General features: G+C 44.4%; 1 protein-coding gene across 4 annotated transcripts in view; it reads left to right on the plus strand.

Moving 5' to 3' along the window:
• The first annotated feature begins 3 nt into the window (after positions 1–3).
• The window catches only part of COMMD1 (copper metabolism domain containing 1), a 171,600-nt gene continuing 150,769 nt past the window's right edge, over positions 4–20,834 (plus strand). For 2 of the 4 annotated variants that reach the window (XM_058667864.1, XM_004580112.3), the window contains exon 1: positions 8,520–8,730. In XM_058667864.1, coding sequence (XP_058523847.1) covers positions 8,554–8,730 — 177 coding nt within the window. In that variant the 5' untranslated portion in view covers positions 8,520–8,553. Of the gene's footprint in view, positions 117–8,518; positions 8,731–20,834 lie in introns of those variants that run through there. The other 2 variants (XM_058667866.1, XM_058667865.1) reach the window with 2 other exon arrangements.

Here is a 20,834-nt window from a genome sequence, read left to right on the forward strand (position 1 = left end):
GGCCGGCAGCGCGGCGCGGCTGTGACGTCGCGGGCTGTCCGGCGCGCGCCGGATGAGGACGGCTGTGAGCGGGAAGCTCCGGTTTACGTGGTTACTGGAGTGGGGAGCACCGGACGGTGCGGTGGAGTACAAACCCTCGAGGCAGCGACGACAGCCCCAACGTTGGAGGCGAGGGTTGAGGGCACCCATAGCTCCTCCCTGACTGTGAGGTCCCCTCATTAACTCTGGCAGGACTCGGTAGGCGATGCTGACTCTCGCTTTACTCGAGTGGGTGTGGCTCGGTCCGTTATTACCTGACAGTGCAGGCTTTATTCCATTTGAGGAGATTGTAGGATTTAGAGATTGATTTTGAGATGGCGGCTCTTTTCCTTTTTGCCTATGGAGGTTGTTTCGTGTAGATTGGCGTTGGGCTGCACACAGGCTTAAATAAGCTGGCTGTATCCGGAGACAGGATTGCCTGTCTAGTTACACAGTCTGCCCTTTTGCACTGGCTTCGCTTGCAGAACATGGCCACTAAACGTTGCCGAAGTTGTTTAGTTGTTATTGGCTGAATACTGTGGTAAACCTTTACATGTTTCTTTCTGTTTACTCTTCACAATAATCCTACGAAATAGGTGCCCTTAATTCAGTGGGTGAGGGAAGGAAGCCCAAGGTAAATAATCTAGCACAGCACAAGGGCTTGAAAGGAATGAGCTGAACTGTCAAACGCCTGTTACCATTACATTTGAAGGAAGGCATTTATGCAGGTCAGGGACATTCAATATTCATTTACAAATAATCATTAGGTGGCTGCAAAGTGACAACTGCCTTCATAGGTTCCAGGAGAGTTGCTTGTGCTCTGGCTTCATTTTTCTCATCATCAGACTCTGATAATTAGATTAGATGATGCCTGAGGCCTTATTAAACTCTCCTGTTGTCAGTGTAGGGATTAAAATTACCATAGGCGACAGTGCCCGGTATGCGCTTGTTGGGAGAGTCTCTGTATGACGATTGCTTTAATTATTTGAAATGTGTCAAGTTATAAACATATTTAAAGGTTTATTTATTTGGAAGGGAGAATTACAGAGAGAGGGAGAGACAGAGAGATCTTCCATCTGCTAGTTCACTCTACATGGCTTCAATGGCTGAAGTTGGGCTGGTCTAAAGCCTGGAGTCAGGAGCTTCTTCCAGGTCTCCCACATGGGTGGAAGGGTTCAATTGATTAATTGGCTCAATTGATTAATTCTCCCCTCACAAACACCAGGATCCTCTACAGGCACCGGTTTGTGCCCAGCTACTCCACTTCCCGTCCAGCTCCCTGCTTGTAGCCTTGGGAAAGCAGTAGAGGACGGCCCAAAGCCTTGGGCTCCTGCTCTGACATGGGAGACCCAGAAGAAACTCCTGGCTCCTGGCTCCTGGCTCCTGGCTTGGGATTGGCTTAGCTCAGGCCTTTTCAGCTATTTGAGGAGTGAACCAGTAGATAGCAAATCTTTGTCTCCTCTCTGTAAATCTTCCTTTCCAATAAAAGTAAATAAGTCTTTAAAAAAAGAAAAAATGGAGAGAGGCAAAGTAGAAAGCTGGCAAACTTAGTATTCTGATAAATGGACAAGTAAAAGGACATTCTATTTAGAAAGCAGAAATTATGGGGCTGGTGCCTTGCAAACTAAGCCTCTGCCTGTGATGCCAGGATCCCATAAGGGCACCAGTTCATGACCCAGTTGCTCCACTTCTGATCCAGCCTCCTGCTTATGGCCTGGAAAAGCAGCAGAGGCCGGTCCAAGTCCTTGGGACCCTGCACACACATTGGGAGACCCAGAAGAAGCTCCTGGCTTCAGTTCAGTTCAACTCCAGCCTTTTCAGGCATTTGGGGAGTGAATTAACAGATGGAGGCTCTTTCTCTGTGTCTCTCCTCTCTGTAAATCTGTCTTTTAAATAAAAATAAATAAATCTTAAAAAATAGAAATGAACTAATCTATAATTACTGTGGTGCTGTTGAGATATACAGAATGTGTGAGTTTATTGGCAAAATAAATGATTGTTATTTTGGGGGTCCAGGTAGGACAAAACAAACAGCATAGTAAGCGAACATCACACACAAACAACACACACAATAAAAGCCCCAAACATAATTTAATCAAGTCATTGCCAACTGTGTTTATGTGTAACATGAACGTGATCTTATACAATTGTAACAGAACTAAAATTGCTTTTGCCTAGTGATGTTACTGCCATCCAGTGATGTCACTGTAACTTACCAGCACAGTGTATTCCTAGAGTGTTTGTGGTGATGCTAGTGTAAACAAACGCACTGTACTGCGAATCATATAAAAGTATGACACCTATGTGTAGTATATACTACTTAATAATAAATGTTATTAGTTTATACTTTTGCTTAAAAATTATTTGGAAGGCAGAGCAACAAAGAAAGGCAGAAGCAGAGAGAAATCGCCCATGTGCTTGTTTGTCTCTCAAATGACCACAGCCAGATCAGGACCAAGCTGAAGCCAGGAGCCAGAACTCCAGCCTGGTCTCTCACATGTGTGAAAGGGGCTTCCCAAACACATTATTAGGAAGCTGAATTGGAAGTGGAACAGCTGGGACTTGAATTGGCACTGGTATATGGGATGCTGGCACCATAGGTGGTGGCTTAATCTTCTGTGCTGCAATACCAGGCCCCCTATAGTATTCTGTGCACCCACGTGGGAGACCCAGAAGAGGCTCCTAGTTCCCAGCTTCGGATTGGCGCAGCACCGGCCATTGCGCTCACTTGGGAAGTGAATCATTGGACGGAAGATCTTCCTCTCTGTCTCTCCTCCTCTCTGTATATCTGACTTTGTAATAAAAATAAATAAACCTTTAAGAAAAAGAAAAACAAATAGCAATTGTTCATTGAATTAGCAAAGTGCACATTTCATAGTCAGAGTTCAGGCCCACTCAGAGGGGAGAGGCCGCATTTTTTAACTGTGCTTAGCATTATTTGCTTGTTTAGTGAAAGAGTAGGTGTACTCTAATAAAGGGTAGAATTATTCATGGTTTTTCTGGAATACAGGGGGAGATTTCCTAGAATGTAGCTGCCGCCCCTTTTCACTCCTTCTCTCAGCCAACATTTCCTGTCGTGCTTCCTGGTAGATGTGTCATATGGTATGCCTGTGTATTATTGAACATCAGCTTTGGCCGCCTAAGCTGGTATGAACCTGGCCCAGGCAGGGAGGCTATTTGTCTTTGATCAAGTGAAACCAAATCCATGTTCTATAGGTCTTGAGTATAATAGAAATATCCCTGACCCTGGGATGACATCGGGTGGCTGTCCCCCATCCCAGGGTACTGATGTGACTAGACTGCTGGTAGTGGCCCTCTCCCCTTCTCTCCCCACCTTCCCCAGATATAGGAACAAAAAAGGATTTTGGAGGCTGTTGTCTCACCTATTTTCCCCCATTCTTTGACCCTCCCCTCCCTAATCAGTGATCCATACAGGCATGCATCCCTCTCAACTAGGCAAACATTATCAGGAATAAAACAAATTTACTATTAAAAAAATTATCAACACTGAAAAAAAAAGAACTATTCCTAGATAGCTAAACCACTGCTGCCTCCCTATTCACCTATTCTAAACGAAGGAGGACATTTCATTACCAAAAAGGAATGCCAGAATTGAGGACAAGAGAAACCTGTAAAGCAAATTTTGCCACACCCTTGTTTCTCAAGTTACTTCTCCTTGATGAATTGCCCTAGCCCAAATCCCCTTATTTTCATGATTTACTATATTTTGTCCAACTTAACTTGTAATTATGAGATTCAAACTGCTTCTTTGTGTCTTCATTTCCTTATGACATCTTTCGCGTCATATAAAACTTATATTAGACAAATTTGTGTGGGAGATGGTATTATGTCCCTGCAGGTTAAGACTCCACTTGCAATGTAGCAAGCATCCCATTTCAGAGTATTGTTCGGCTCCTGGCTGCTCTGCTTCCAAAGCAACTCCATGCTAATGAGCCTAGGAATGCAGTAGAAGATGACTTAAGTACTTGGGTACCTGCTCCCATGTGGGAGATCAGGGTGGACTGCCGGGCTTTCTGCTTGGCCTGGTCCTGCCTCAGCTGTTGTTGTCACTTGGGGAATCAGCCAGCAGATGGAAGAAGCCTTTTTCTCTCTGTGGCTATCTTTCTCTATGTTGCTATTCCTTTGAAATGAATAAATTTTTGAAAAATGCACTTGTGTGCTTTTCTTTTGTTAGGATGCTAACCAAGACCCTAACGTGTGTGGGGAATAAACTCTCTCCTACATACCCTACAATGACCAAGTTTAAAAGTTGGCATTTCAATACCCATAGGCATTAGCTCCCTTAAGGATCACAGCTGCCAGGTTATATCTAGCACAGTAATTTTACTCTTCATAAATTAAACGTAGCGAAGTATGAAATAAACTCAGAGATCATGTGAAAAAAAAAGTTGGTGTTACATATAAGCTCTCTATCTCTATGACCTATATTGTGTCTGTTCAGCTTTATTACTCTAGGCTGCTGGTTTTATTCCACTCACCTGCTTACTGATGCCTCAACACAACATTCTGTTTAGTGTCTCCAAATAGGATAGTATGGGTGATACTGAAAGCTTGGTCCCTGTCTTTAGTGCCAAACTACAAAAACAAGAGAACAAGGTTTTGGGGTGAAGAAACAGAACATTTAATCTATTGATGGATGAAAGGGTAGTAGACCTCCAGGTCTGAAGAACTGCCACCCTGCTAAATGAGAGTGTTTTTTGGCGGGGGAGGGGGAAGGGAGGGATTAGTAGAGGTTAAAAGGCTACAAGAAAAGGAGAGCTGATTTGGCAGAATCACAAAGGAACTGCAAATTTGTGGTGTCAGGTGCCCAGGCTTGTCACTGGATGGACAGCAATACATTCCTTCTCTGCCATGATGGTCCTTGAGGTCCACAGCTATTAGGATTAGACCAGGTTGTCCTGTTCTGTTCTGCAGTTGAGACAAAGAACAAGGCAATGTGTGCCTTAGGGCTTTGGTGATTGAGAAGACAGCAGTCCATTCCTGAAGCATCAAAGTTCTGGCTTTACATTTAATATAAGTAATTAACATTGTTTATGTTATATATACTTGCTTACATGGGAAGATGCTGTTTCACGCACAGCTTGGTCAACTTCATCATTAAGCCTCTCTCGACCTACTTGAGTTAATGCCTTCATTCTCCCATCACCAATGTGATAGCTTCTTCTTGATACCAAATAATGACAACTTTAAATTACTATTTTAATAATTTGTATTTAGTAATTTGCACACATATATTTTTCTCTCACCAGAATTTAAGATTTTAAGGCAGAAGCCATCATTTATGTATTCCCTGGAGCCTAGCAAAATGGCTAGTACAAATCTCTGAGTTAAATCTGTGAAGTATTGGGTTGATAGTGGAGGGAATGGTAGTAAAGGCAGAATTGCAAACAGAAGAATAGAGATGGAGGTGTAGAGTGCTGCAGTACTTTGGGACCCTGGTATTTATTTGCATGCTATTTCTGTATCCTAATGTTTTCAGAGGTAGAAAATCATAGGAAAATACTTATTTCATGTCTGTGACCAGTCGTTTAATACAGTTTGTAGTGGAAAGCTATTCAGCTACATGAAAAGAAAACCTTGTAAGGAGAGCTTCTATTTAGGTATTTATACTTTTCCCTTTGATCAAGGTCTCGGGTTTTTTTTTCTTGTGATTGCCTTTCCTCAGTCAATTCTTTTAATATGAAACAGGTTGGTAGCACTGGCAATAGCGGCCTCTAGTGGCACAAGAGTGAATTTATCCGTCACCCAGGTGTTACGGAGCTTGCTGTAGGCTCAGGGAGGCAGAGCTATGTCTGGTGCGATGCACCCCAAGATGTGCTACTTTGGCAAAAAGAAACTGAGCTAAAAGCACCTAAAAATTATCTTGTACAATAAGGGAGCACTGATCCTCTCCTCTTCCTTAAAGTAGGTGATGAAACCGTTGTATGGAAGAGGTCCTCTGTGTACCTGAAGCAAAGTAACAGGGACAGGAAGTTGAGTCTGAGAAAGTTCTGTACAGACAGACCTTGTAAAAAAAAAATCATCATTTGGTCTCCCCACATGGTTTAGTTACTTTTTCACAATTACTTCTGTCTTTTTAGATTTATTTATTTATTTGGAAGACAGAGGTACATAGAGAGAGTAGAAGAGACAGAGAGATGTTTAATCCCAAATGGCTGCAATGACCAAGCTAGGCCAGGATCTTTATCTGGGAGCGAGGAGCCAGGCGCTCCTTCTCTATGTCCCATGTGGTTGGCAGGGGCCCAAGCATTTCGGCAATCCTTCATTGCTTTTCCCAGGTCCATTAGCAGGTAACTGGATTGGAAGTGGAGCATCTGGGGCATGAACCAGCACCCATATGGGATGCTGGCATTGTAGACCATGGTTTAATCCACTGTGCCACAACACTGGCCCTACCCGCTCTTTCTCCCTCTCTTTTTAAATTTATTATAAAAATATTTACATTTTGCCACTTTTTTGTGTTTATTTCTTTTTTTAAAAAAAGATTTATTTATTTTTATTACAAAGTCAGATATACAGAGACAAGGAGAGATAGAGAGGAAGATCTTCCGTCCAATGATTCACTCCCCAAGTGAGTGCAACAGCTGGTGCTGTGCCAATCCAAAGCCAGGAACCAGGTCTCCCATGCAGGTGCAGGGTCCCAAAGCATTGGGTCGTCCTCAACTGCTTTCCCAGGCCACAAGAAGGGAGCTGGATGAGAAGTGGAGCTGCCGGGATTAGAACCAGCACCCATATGGGATCTCAGCGTGTCCAAGGCGAGGACTTTAGCCTCTAGGCCACACTGCCAGGCCTCTGTGTTTATTTCTTTTTTAAAAGATTCATTTACTTTTATTGCAAAGGCAGATATACAGAGAGGAGGAGAGACAGAGAGGAAGATCTTCTGTCCGATGATTCACTTCCCAAGCGGCCACAACGGCTGGAGCTGTGCCAATCCAAAACCAGGAGCCCGGATCCTCCTCCGGGTCTCCCACATGGGTATAGGGTCCCAAGGCTTTGGGCCATCCTCAACTGCTTTCCCAGGCCACAAGCAAGGAGCTGGATGGGAAGTGGAGCTGCCAGGATTAGAACCGGTGACCATATGGGATCCTGGTGTGTTCAAGGCGAGGATTTTAGCCACTAGGCTATTGCGCTGGGCCCAGAAATTATGTTTTTAATATTGTTCCCCTACTCCTTTGACCTTGTATTACTTTTTTCCTCTAATCAATCATTCCCTGCAATTTCTGCAGGCACACTTAACAGTGTACAGTTTGTCTCTAGCTTGCTTTGTTTTGAGCCATGAAAAATATCTCTGAAGTTGTCTCTTAGGGAATTAATCTTTTAAATGAGTTTAAAAAATACAGAGATATCAATCTTTCATGTGCTGATTCACTCCCCCAATGGCCACAACAGCCAGGGGTGAGCCAAGCTGAAGTGGGTGCAGGGACTTCTTTTTTAAATTTAAACATTTATTTATTTTTATTGGAAAGGCAGAGAGGAGGAGAGGAGAAAGGAGAGAGGAGGAAAGGAGAGAGGAGGAGAGACAGATAGGAAGATCTTTTGTCCAATGCTTCACTCCCTGAGCAACCACAATGGCTAGAGCTGAGCTGATCTGAAGCCAGTATCCTCTTCCGGGTCTCACACATGGGTGCAGGGTCCCAAGGATTTGGGCCGTCCTTGACTGCTTTTCCAGGCCACAAGCAGGGTGCTGGAAGGGAAGCGGGGCTGCCGGGATTAGAACCGGCACCCATATGGGATCCGGGGTGTGTTCAAGGCGAGGACTTTAACCATTACACTATCATGCCAGGCCCTAGGGACCTCTTTTTACATGCATTAGCAGGAAGTTGGATCAAAGGTAGTATTGCTGGGACTCCAAGTGGCACTCCAATATGGGATACCAGTGTTGCAAATTTTGACTTAATCTTCTTGCCACAAGTCTGGACCCCTTCCTATAACTTCTTTCTGTTTTCATGTATTTGTTTATTTTGCACATATATCAATAAGGTTGCTAATATCTGGCTTTAGCCTTAGCTGCAAGAGCTAGGCCAACCTGAAGGCAGGAGCCAGGAGCTTCTGGAACATGGTCAGAGCCACTGACTTATCTGAAAAACCAAGACACATCTATGTCAAAAAGCAGTTGACAACCCAAGCACTGGCAGTTTGTCATCAGGAGACATTACATTTTCTTGGACCACAGGTCCACAAGTAGGTAGAGATTAGATCTAAGTGTAGATTCTATTAAGTTAATGGGTTGGCAATCCCTATAGAAAACGAAGTGATTCTCACCAAAGCATCTCTCTTTTCAGTAGGCTTTGGAGTGCTGAACCATATCCGTGGATTCAATGAACGGATGTTTCCGATTTGACATCTTAAGAAAATGGGTTTTGGGGATGCTAAACTGGAAATTCCCACCACTGACCCCTAGAGGAGCTCGCGGTCGCGGTTTCTGCAAGTCTTTGCGCAGCTCTTTCGGCCTTTCTCGGCCGCCGTTCTCCGGGGACCGCGGTCAGCTGTTGTGGGGCGGGGCCTTGGAGGACCATGGCGGGTGAGCTTGAGAGCTGCAAGTCTCTGAACGGGCTGCTGGTTGGCATTGCCCAGGACGCTTTCCACGGGCACCCGGGCATCACGGAGGAGCTGCTGAGGAGCCAACTCTATCCGGAGGTGCCTCCGGAGGAGTTTCGCCCCTTTCTGGCGAAGATGAGGGGCATTCTTAAGGTACCGCGCTTCCTGGTTAGGCTCCGCCGCGGACCCCAGACCTTTCCCCAGCGCCCTCATTCTCGCCTTCGCCCGGGGCCCCACAAACGGGCTTGCAGACTTACACTGCCACTCCGTGGGTGCTTGCTGTGTCTCCCCTTCTCCCTTTCTATCAGGCTCACTGACACCCTCCAGTGAGGTTTTTTTTTCTCCCCCAAAGACTTTTGGGTCAGCAGTTACGAGTTTCTTCGGTGTTCTTTGAGCTGTGAACTTGAAGAGTTATAGGTGTCTAGTTTTCTTGGGTGTTGGTGGTTGGGAACGTTGAAGGAAGCCGGTGTCCGCCAGGGTAAGGGATTTGGATTAGCCAGAACACAAGTCAAGCAGACCGCTGTGTGGTTAAGAGAGCGTGTGTATCCTGTTGAGGTTTAGGCCACCAAACGTAACAGGTGACATGCAATGTCTCGCTGCTTTTCCCAGACCATTAGCAGGGAACTGGATTGGGAGTGGAGCAACTGGGACATGAACTGGTGTCCACATGGGATGCCAGCGTTATAGGTGGCAGCTTAACTTGCTGCACCAGATTGCTAGCCTTGTATCTGGATTTTTGAGATGTTTGCTAACTGTATGGGGATAAGAGCAAGCAGTAAGTGGCAATGTTTTAGAATCTCCAAACAGTGGGGACTCCTTTCCGGCTCTATCCTATTTTGGTTGTTTTGAGATAAAAATGTTGGGGTACATGTAGAAAAGATTGCTTGAAAACTGTCTTCTTAGTTTTTTTTGAATCACTATTGAATAATATCTAGGATATGTACGTTTTCTGAGTGGTTCTGGGTTGTAAAGCTGTATGATTTCCTTGAAATTGTGTGTAGACAACTGATTAACCTGTCCCCAGATGATTGGTGTGACAAGCCAAGGGAGAAAACATTTGATTCAGGACTGAAAATGTGGATCCAGGATGACAGCTGTTTGTTTTGTGTGTGTGTGTGTGTGTGTGTGTGTGTGTGTCTGTGTGTAAGATTGGTGTATTTATTTGAAAGGCAGAGTTTCAGAGAGGCGAGAAATGTTCTAAAATCTTCTCTCTATTGGTTTACTCCCCAAATGGACTCATTGATGGAGCCTGAAGGCAGGTGCTTCTTTGGGGTTTGTCACATGATTGCGGGGATCCAAGCACTTGGGCCGTCCTGTGTTACTTTCCTAGAGTATTAGAAGGGAGTTGAATCAGAAGTGGAGCAGCTGGTCTCAGACCTGCATATTTATATGTGGATGACAGTAGGATTTATACGTCTCAGCCATTGTAGGAGTTGTGGTCTGTAAGAAACAAGAAAGGAAGAGGGATGGCAGAGAAAGAAGGATGGATGACCGGCCCCTGGCAGGGCACACTGTGGCATCCTTGTTCATGGTGTTGCTGCCTGCTTGTTGCCAGCTGCCTGTCAGTTTGTTTCAGGTTCAGGTGCCACCTTTAACTTTCCTGTGTGTGTACCCAGGTGTTAAGGACTGCTTCCTGACGCTCAGGCTGGTCTCTCTTTCCCACCTAGAATGGAACTCTGCCCTACTTGGCCAGGAACATGACCCTGTTTAGTTGTGCCTGTTAATCACGAAAGGGCAAACATCTTATATGGTTGTACATATGTGCAGTTGGCCATTCACATGCTCTGGTTTTTGTTTTTGATCAGTGAAATCACTGAATTGGGTATGGGATGTTTAGAAAGATTTTTACATCTTTTAAACATTTAGTACTTTTTATACGCTGCCATTGTAAGCTTTGGCATCCCACTGTCCTGTATATAGGTAACCTATAAAATCTTGGGCAATAAATATACCACTTAGGGAAGCTTTGAAATAAATCTTACATCACTGAAATATTCACAGAATTGAAAACCTTGAATTCAGTGGATTAATCTAATTTTGAAAAAAATCAAACTTTTTTTTTTTTTTAAATTCAAGAAGCAGAGAGAGAGAGAGAGAGAAGAGAGCAAGAATGAATGAGCAAACTGCTCTCCACAGATTCACTCCAGATGTCCACGATGCTCAGCAGAGGTCAGGACCAGGAGCTCGGTACAGTGTCTCCCACGAGCGCAGTGGAACCAAACTACCTGAATCCTCGCTGCGCCTCCTAGGATCTGCACCAAGCTTCTGGGCTTCTCCGGCACTGCTGACGGTGTACACTCTGGGACACAGCAGATTTTGGTCTAACTTCTTGGGTGCTTTAGAGTCAATTTAAGAATTATCTGTGGGTCTGGCACAAATAAATAAATCTTAAAAAGGAAATATCTTTACTCTTACATATTACATATATAGTAGGATTTTAGTAAGTTTCAATTGAATTAAAAATATTAGTTACAAAATGTATGGTCTTGGGCCTGGCGTGATGGCCTAGTGACTAAATCCTCACTTTGCAAGTGCCAGGATCCAATATGGGCACCAGTTCCTGTCTGGGCTGTTCCACTTCCCATCCAGCTCCCTGCTTGTGGCCTGGGAAAGTAGTAGAGGATGGGCAAAGCCTTGGGACCCTGTACCAGGGTATGGGAGACTCGGAAGAAGATCCTGACTCCTGGCTTTAGATCACCTTAGCTTCAGCTGTTGCAGCCATTTGGGGATTGAATCAGTGGATGGAAATTTTTTTCTCTCTTTCTGTCATTCTATCTTTCAATTAAAAACAAAAACAAACAAACAAAAACCAAAACCCAGATTGTATGGTCTTAAAATGCTTAGACCGAGGACATAAATAGAAGAGACTGATGGACCTGACGCGGTATCCTAGCAGCTGAAGTCCTCGCCTTGCACACGCCAGGATCCAATTTGGGCACCGGTTCGCACCCTGGCAGCCCCACTTCCCATCTAGCTCTTGCTTGTGTCCTGGGAAAGCAGTCGAGGATGGCCCAAGGCTGTGGGACCCTGCACCCGCATGGGAGACTGGAAGAAGCTCCTGGCTCCTGGCTTGGGGAATGCATCAACAGATGAAAGATCTTCCTCTCTATCTCTTCTGCTCTTTGTATATCTGACTTTTCAATGAAAATTAAACAAATCTTTAAAAAGAATAGAAGAGACTGATAACAATTGCTTTTTTAGGTCATACTTTAAGGTCTAAATTATAAGAAGTAATTCTGTTTTTCTACTGTAGGTGGCAGTAGAACATTGGCTTGATAGTGCACTGATAAAATATACTGGAATCAACATAATGTTTGAATGTTCTTTCTCTGGAATGTTCTAGTTCTGAAAATGCTCAAAAGTTGGCTATTCGACAATGAGAACTTCTTAGCCCCCAAAGAAGTCTAAATATTTGGGTTTATACTTTGTATTTAGACTACCAATATTTAGAAAATTTAAAGCTCTTTAAACAGATTCCTTCTGCTACTCATTTATTGGAAGATTTATTTATTGGAAAGTAGAGTAAGAGAAAGAATGAAGAAGAAATAGAAATAGAGAATCTTCCAGTGGCTAACGTCCTCGCCTTGCATGCCCAGGATCCCATATGGGCACTGGTTTGTGTCCCACTTGCTTCACTTCTTTTCCGGCTCCCTGATTGTGACCTGAGAAAACAGTCGAGGATGGCCCAAGGACTTGGGACCCTGCATCCGCGTGCGAGACCTGGAAAAAGCTCCAGGCTCTTGACTTTGGATTGACTCAACTCTGGCTTTTGTGGCTGCTTGGGGAGTGAATCATCAGACGGAAGATCTTCCAATCTGTCTCTCCTCCTCTCTGTATATCTGACTTTCTAGTAAAAATAAAATAAATCTTTAAAAAATTTATTTATTCCTATTGGAAAAGCAGATCAGACTTCTGGAGAGAAGGAGAGAAACAGATTCACTCTCCAAGTGGCTGCAACAGCTGAAGCTGAGCTGATCTGATACTAGGAGCCAGGAGCCTCTTACAAGTCTCTTCATGTGTGGATGCAGGGTGCCAAGGCTTTGGGCTGTCCTTCCCCAGGCCATAAGCAGTGAGCTGGATGGGAAGTGGAAGAACCTGGACACGAACCAGCACCCATATGGGATCCTGGTGCTTTCAGGGTGAGGATTCTACCATAGAGCCATTATGCTGGGCCTGATCCTTATTTATTTATTTTTTTTTAAGATTTTATTTATTTATTTCAAAAGCAGATTCACAGAGATGAGGTAGAGAGAAAAACATCTTCCACAGTCTGTTTACTTCTCAGAGGCTGGAGCTGAGCTGAGCTGTTCCAAAGCCAGGAGCCTCTTCTGGGTCTCCCATGTGGGTGTATGGGCCCAAGGACTTGAGCCATCCTCCACTGCTTTACCAGGCCATAAGCAGCAAGTTGGATGGGAAGTGGCACAGTCAGGACATGTACCGCCACCCATATGAGGTTCTAGCCCTTGAAGATGGAGGATTAGCCTGTTGAGCCATAATGTCAGCCCCTGGATCCTTATTTTTTAAATTGCAAAAATCTGAAAAAATAATTAAATAAAATCCACATTAAAAAAAAATCCACCTTTTGGGTCTCAATTTGGGTTTGAAATTTATATAACCTTGGAGTGCTAGTATGATTCATTGTTGGTAAAAATTCATGTTTCAACTAATACTTTTTTCTTAATTTGCGTGAAAGAAAAAAAGTGAACTCTCATATATTAGTTTACTCCCTAGGTGTCTGCTGTAATCAGGGATGGGATGGAGCCAGGAACTAGAAATATGATCTGAGTCTCCCATGTGGATGTTAGAAGCTCAGTTACTGGAGCCATCACTACTATTTATTGGGATCTACATAGACAGGAAGCTGAGGTCTGGAGCTGGAGTTGAGGGTCTAACCCAGGTGTTCTCATACGTGGTCTTAACTGAGTATTCCTTATCTAACTAAAGTGCTTGGGACCACAGGTTTTTATGTTTTTGGATTTTCAATGCTTTTATTGGATGAGATTTCTTGGGGATGGGATCTGGGTCTAAATATACAATTTGTTTATGCATATAAACAAACAAATTAGTGTGCTGTGTTTTGACTATTCCCTGGCACATGAAGTCAGGTGTGCATTTGCCCACTTGTGGCATTGAGATTTGAGGTTTGCGTCTTTTTTTTTTTTTTTTTTTTTGTATTTGTAGGAATGCTCAGCCTGTATTAAGTTTTAATGCATTTTCTATGGCTGTATGAAATTATCTCTGAAAGATACTCTATTTTGGAGATTATTCTCTGTCATGACATATGATATCTTCCTCTATATCTGCATTGTTTTCTTACTTTCTCTGTCTTTGTCTTTGTTTCATAGGCAGAATTTACTGAGAAAGAGGAGGGGATGTGGTCAGGGTTGGACCAGGCCAAAGCCAGAATCCTGCAGCTCTGTTCCCTTCTTAGGTGCATTAGCAGGGAGCTGGAGCAGAAGTAGAACAACTGGAACTTGAACTGGTGGTGCTCATGTTGGTTGCAGGCATCACGGGTGATGGTTTAAGATGCTGCCGCATGACCCTGCCCTCATCCCAATTTTCTTTTTTTCTTTTTTTTTTAAGATTTATTTATTTATTTTTTTTAAAGATTTATTCTTTTTTTTTTTTTTTTTTTTTTTTTTATTACATAGTCAGATATACAGAGAGGAGGAGAGACGGAGAGGAAGATCTTCCCTCCGATGATTCACTCCCCAAGTGAGCCACAACGGGCCTATCCGAAGCCGGGAACCTGGAACCTCTTCCGGGTCTCCCACGCGGGTACAGGGTCCCAAAGGTTTGGGCTGTCCTCAACTGCTTTCCCAGGCCACAAGCAGGGAGCTGGATGGGAAGTGGAGCTGCCGGGATGAGAACCGGCGCCCATATGGGATCCCGGGGCTTTCAAGGCGAGGACTTTAGCCGCTAGGCCACGCCGCCGGGCCCTATTTATTTATTTTTTAATTACAAAGTCAGATATACAGAGAGGAGGAGACAGGGAGGAAGATCTTCCGTCTGATGATTCACTCCCCAAGTGAGCGCAATGGCTGGTGCTGTGCTGATCCAAAGCCAGGAACCAGGAACCTCTTCCAGGTCTCCCACGTGGGTGCAGGGTCCCAAAGCTTTGGGCCGTCCTCGACTGCTTTCCCAGACCACAAGCAGGGAGCTGGATGGGAAGTGGAGCTGCCGGGACTAGAACCGGTGCCCATCTGGGATATCAGTGCGTTCAAGGCAAGGACTTTAGCTGCTAGGCCACTGCACTGGGCCCATCCCAATTTTCTGTATTTGTGTTTCTAAATAAGGAAGCTATAATTTATGGAATCCTTAGATTTGCATTATGTTTATTCAGGGCACTTGTTAACTTTTCAAGAAATGAAATTGTTTATGTAATTCATTTAAAATGTTTTTAGGTCCTGTGTCTGGCACTGGAAACATCGCTATATCAAACTCAACTTCCCTGCCTCTTAGCTCTGACATTCCAGGAAAGGATGAGGCTGGAAGTTTTCTGGCCATAAATAAGAATGTATATAAGGGAATAGAAGACAGAAAATGTATGTGTTTCTTCCATGCTTCTTTATCTACGATCTTCTTTGATCTCTTAAAATCAGTGACAGGTGGGCCCATTGGTGTGGCCTAGCAGCTAAAGTCCTCGCCTTGAACGCCCCGGGATCCCATATGGGCGCCGGTTCTAATCCCGGCAGCTCCACTTCCCATCCAGCTCCCTGCTTGTGGCCTGGGAAAGCAGTTGAGGACGGCCCAATGCATTGGGACACTGCACCCACGTGGGAGACCCGGAAGAGGTTCCTGGTTCCTGGCATCAGATCGGCGCACACCGGCCCGTTGCAGCTCACTTGGGGAGTGAAACATCGGACAGAAGATCTTCCTCTCTGTCTCTCCTCCTCTCTGTATATCTGACTTTGTAATAAAATAAATAAATCTTTAAAAAAAAAAAAATCAGTGACAGGCTTCACCTGAGATAGTGAATCTTCTCCATCCTGGTTCACGCCTATAGGTAGCCGCAGTGGATGGGACTTGGCTAGGCCAAAGCTGGGAGTCAGGAATTTCTTCTAGGTCTCCATTGTGGGTGACAGGGAATCCAAGTACTTGGGCCATCTTCTGAAGATTGCTTTACCAGGCCATCAACAAGGAGCTGGATTGGAATTGGAGTAATCAGGATTTGAATAGGTATAGCCTAACCAGGGAGTGTCCACAGTTTCTCTGCCAGGCATGTTCTCAGCCCCAGATTTTGCCCTTGCCGGGGGATACTATGGTCTAGCCTGACATGACTGCACCCAGTCCTGGCTCTTGCCAGCTGGTGCTGTGGTCTAGCTTGGTTGACCCACACCCATTCTGGCTCTTGTGCACGCCAAAAGTTGCAGCAGCCTAACCCAGTGTGGCCTGCCCCCCAGTCCCAGCTCTCATGTTCACCCATTGGAAGCAGTGGCCCAGCAGACAGGCCCAGAGACTCCCCTCCTAGACTCATTTCCCAGGCCCTGTTCTTCTGCTCCTCAGCAGGAGCTGTAGAGAACTGGAGAGTTCCCCAGGTTCCCCTATCAGGCCTGTTCCCAGCCCAGATCCCATACCTGCTGGTGGGTACAGTGGTCCTGCTTGCTGTGGTTTGCTATCAGTCTTAGCCTTTGCATGTGCCTGGCCTTGCCAGGTCTCTTTCCAGCCTTAGCTCCTGTGAGTATCAGGTGGATTCCTGTCAAGTGAATTCTGTTGTTCAGCCTGGCTTGGTCTGGCACCACCCCAGCTCTCATGGAAGCTGGTGAGTGCTGTAATCCCACAGAGGCTAGCCCACAATGCCCCTACAGAATCTACCCCAAGATCTGGTTCTTTTGCTTTCTTGTGGGTGCTGGGTCTCAGCCTGACATGGCCCACTCCTTGTTCTGACACTCGTGGGCTAATACTATGGCCTAGCCAAGCTAGGCATACCCCCTAACCCTAGCATTTGTATGTGCCAACAAGTGGCAAATGATATTTATTTGTTTATTTATTTATTTATTATTGGAAAGTAAGATATACAAAGAGCAGGAGAGACAGAGAGAAAGATCTGTGCACTGGTTCACTCCCTAAATGGCCACAGTGGCTGGAGCTGAGCCGATCCAAAGCCAGGAGCCAGCAGCTTCTTCCAGGTCTCTCATGTGAATAAGGGGTACCTAGGCTTTGGGGCGTCCTCGACTTCTTTCCCAGGTCACAAGCAGGGAGCTGCATGGGAAGCAGGGCCACCGGCATTAGAACTGGTTCCCATATGGGATCCTGGCACATGCAAGGTGAGGATTTTAGCCACTAGGCTACTGTGCTGGGCCTGAGTCCAGCCCAGGTCTCCCAGGTGATGGGTGCTTGGCCTGACCCAAATATTTCCTCTGATTCCCCCCGTCTAAACCACTCTGTCTCAGCTCCTTCACCTACCTGTGAGTGCAGTGGCCTGATCTGTGTAAGACTCCAGAAGTCATTCCTTCCCTGTCAAATATGCCCTCACCCATTCCCATTCTGTCTTGTTCCCAGACTCTTTCCCCTGAAAATCTGCAACCTTCCAACCTAGGAGCCGGGGTGGTGTGTCCTGGCCTAGCATTCCCCACCTTCCCCACATCAAAACAACAGCAACAACCACAAAACAAAACAAAAAACCAACAACAATAACAACAAAAACCCCAAAGGCCAATAAGCAGTTATGCTGCCATATTGGCATATTTAACTCAAATTTGACAATAACCAGCCCCAGAATGCTTGCCAGCTATTAGCTGCTTTTCTCTCAGCAGTGTAATGCTTGCCTAGATATAAGGCAACCTAGGCAGTTACCCACAGCTGGGTTCTGCCTTTCATAATAGGTTTGTAGAATTACCATTGACGGGCCCGGCATCATGGCCTAGCAGCTAAAGTCCTTGCCTTGAACGCACTGATATCCCAGATGGGCACCGGTTCTAGTCCCGGCAGCTCCACTTCCCATCCAGCTCCCTGCTTGTGGCCTGGGAAAGCAGTAGAGGACGGCCCAATGCTTTGGGACCCTGTACCCACATGGGAGACCTGGAAGAGGTTCCTGGCTCCCGGCTTCGGATCGGTGCACACCGGCCCGTTGCGGCTCACTTGGGGAGTGAAACGTCGGATGGAAGCTCTTCCTCTCTGTCTCTCCTCCTCTCTGTATATCCGGCTTTCCAATAATAATAAATCTTTATTAAAAAAAAAGAATCACCATTGACTTTGCATGGTTTCTGGACTAGCATGTGAATTAGTTTCAGAGTGACTAACATTATTCAGCAAAAATTCTTAGTCTTTTTGATTAACAGTGTAGTTTAATCCTAATATAATGTTCTGTAATTGGACTTGGACAATATGGAAGTCAGCAAATTACTTTTAAGATGTTTAGTCCAGGACATGTTAACATACATGTTCAGCTGTTTGTTTAGGCATTCAGAATATTAAGGTTTGAAAGCTGACTTGATTAGTAGACTTGAAAACAGAAGACACCCCTTTTTATAGAACAAGAATTTTCATTATTACATTGTACACTCTTAATATTCCATTATGTAAGGCATAGTCATTACTTTTCTTCTGACATGGATAAACTGAGTGATGAATGATGCAGAACTCACATCTGCCTGTTAATTAGTTGGTGAAACGTGAAGGCATTCCTTTATGCATCAACATATGTGCAAAGTATTGTACTATGTAAGTACTGGGAGGAACGTAAAAAGAGGTAAGACACTGTGTATCTCAGAGTTGTGGCTTATTAGGGAAGGGTGAGTATGTGTGTAAATGGTAAGAATTGAAAGCGAAATATAGCTATTGAATAAACTGCAATTAGTAATAGTTACTAGAATTTGATAACGTTTAAGTTGGGCCTAGTAGGTAAAGTTTGTATGAGCAGAGTAAGAAATTCAATGTAGGGAGAACAACCTTGGCCTAGAAATGTGGAAATGTGTGTTGAGTCAAGGGTTCACTACTCTCACTGTAAAACATGTAAACTATGTGATGATGAAGGGGATTGTAAAACCTTTGGATAGGTGGGGCAAGAAAAGATGTAATCATATTTTAGCTTGACTTATTTTGGTCCCCATGGTTACTCTGCCTGAAAAAAAATAATGCTTGTTGAATAGCTACGGTTTATTAGTGACTCACAGCATTCCTTCAGATTAAGACATGTTTAAAACACCCCATTAGCTAAACTTTGTCATGAAGGCTTGAATTTTGCCGAGGGGAAGAAAACATTGCAGTGTCCGTGTGTGCCTCAGTTTGTAAAGTGTTTTAGGAAACTCATATTTTTATTGGTTTTTAGGCAGAGGTAATACTCAAAATCATGATCTTACGATTTTGTTATGATTTCTACTTACACAGGAATGATACTTTTTAGTAAGGTGGCTTATAGGGATCACAATGAATCAGTTTGAATTTCACCTCTTCTTGTTGTCATTTAGCTGAGATTTTCAGTGAACAGCAAAATGTCCATGTGGGTCATGTGGGCAACAGAAGAAAGCGGAGTAACAGACCCGATCCACAAGATGGGATGTGGATGTTGAATTGGAAAGCAGATTTTTTTTTTTGTCAGAACCTACAGTAATGTTTTACTTTTAAAAAGTTTTTATTTATTTGAGAAGTATTGTGAGAGTGAGAATAGGAGTGAGAGAGAGCAAGCAAGTTTGCATATTTTTATGTGTTGGTTCACTCCAGATACTCACAGTGTCTCTGGCTGGGCCAAGGTGAAGCTGGACTCCCACATGGGAGACAGCGACCCAACCAAATGAGCCCTCAGAGCTGCCTCTCAGGGGATGCCCTAGCAGGAAGCTGGAATTATGTTTTGTGATACAGTGCATTAAACTGCTGCCTGTTCTACGGAATTGTATCATAAAATTCAAAATAAAAATTAAACAAAAAATAAGCTGCTGCCTGTGTTTCCTGCATCTTGCATAAACATCAGTTTGAGTCCTGTCTGTTCCACTTCAAATCCAGCTCTCTGCTAATGTACCTGGGAAGGAAACAGAAGATGACCAACATACTTGGGACCCTGCCACCTTAACTTGGGAGAAATAAAGTTCCAACCTCCTGGGTTTGGTCTGGCTAGACTTGGTTGTTGTCTCAATTTGGAAAATGAACCAATGGATGAAAAACCAGTCTATGTATTTCCCTTTCTTTGTGTAATTTTGCCTTTCAAATGCATAAATATTTTGAGATTTACTTACTTTTACTGGAAAGTCAGATATACATAGAGGAGGAGAGACAGAGAAGAAGATCCTTTGTCCACTGATTCGCTCCCCAAATGGCCACAACAGCTGAAGTTGAGCCGATCTGAAACCAGGAGCTTTTTCCAGGTCTCCCAAGAGGGCACAGGGTCCCAAAGCCTTGGGCCTTATTCGACTGCTTTCCCAGACCACAAGCAGGAGGCTGGATGGGAAGTGGAGCAGCCAGGACAACTGGTACCCATATAGGATCCTGGTATGTGCAAGGCAAGGACTCTAGCCACTAGGCTATTGCAGTGATCCCCTCCACCCCCCTTTTTAATTGTGGCTCTTGCACCAAAACCAGGCACTTCAACATGGGATGTGGGTGTCTTAACAGATGCTTCACTGCTAGTCAAACACTGCTCACCCTGGGTATAATTTTTTATTTATTTGTTTATTATTAGGGTTTCCTTTGAATATTTCTTTTTTTATTTTTAGTCTGAGTTTAAAAAAATACATGATTTTCCTCCCTATGCCTTTCTTGTACCTCTGAACTTTTTCTGTAATCAGTGGCAGTTTCTCAAAAAAAAGCTCATAACCAATGTATACATGGTATTTTCCACTGTCACCAGACCCTATGAGAGGATTTGGGCTGTTACCATCCCATGCGGGAAATCCAACAGGAAATGAGTGACCTCAGAGTTCTCAGCCTCCAAAGGCATTCATATTCCCTGTGATCTTTGAGGCAGTCGGGATATGGTTCTCGGTGTCCATACTGACAATCCCTGACGAAGTATCCATCGCTTCTGTGGCGAAAGCACTTGGGAGGCCTCCGGGAGTCTCTGAGACTAGGATACAGACCTCCTCTTATCCTTCTGTTCCACCCTGAGATCCCCTCCTGCTCTGTACACACAACCTCCTTTTAAGAGGGTGTCTGGGTTGTTCTTGGATCCCATCACATATTTCTATGGCTTTTCTAATGTTTAAGGCCATTAAAAATTTGTTATCTGTAAATAATAAGTTACACTTAAAGTCTTCCTCAAACATTCTAAGAAGGTGGAGAATTTCTCTGCACTCCTGACCTGTAGTGGAGCAAGAGGAATATTA

The sequence above is a fragment of the Ochotona princeps genome, chromosome 8 (genome assembly GCF_030435755.1).
Source record: "Ochotona princeps isolate mOchPri1 chromosome 8, mOchPri1.hap1, whole genome shotgun sequence".
Lineage (NCBI taxonomy): Eukaryota > Metazoa > Chordata > Mammalia > Lagomorpha > Ochotonidae > Ochotona > Ochotona princeps.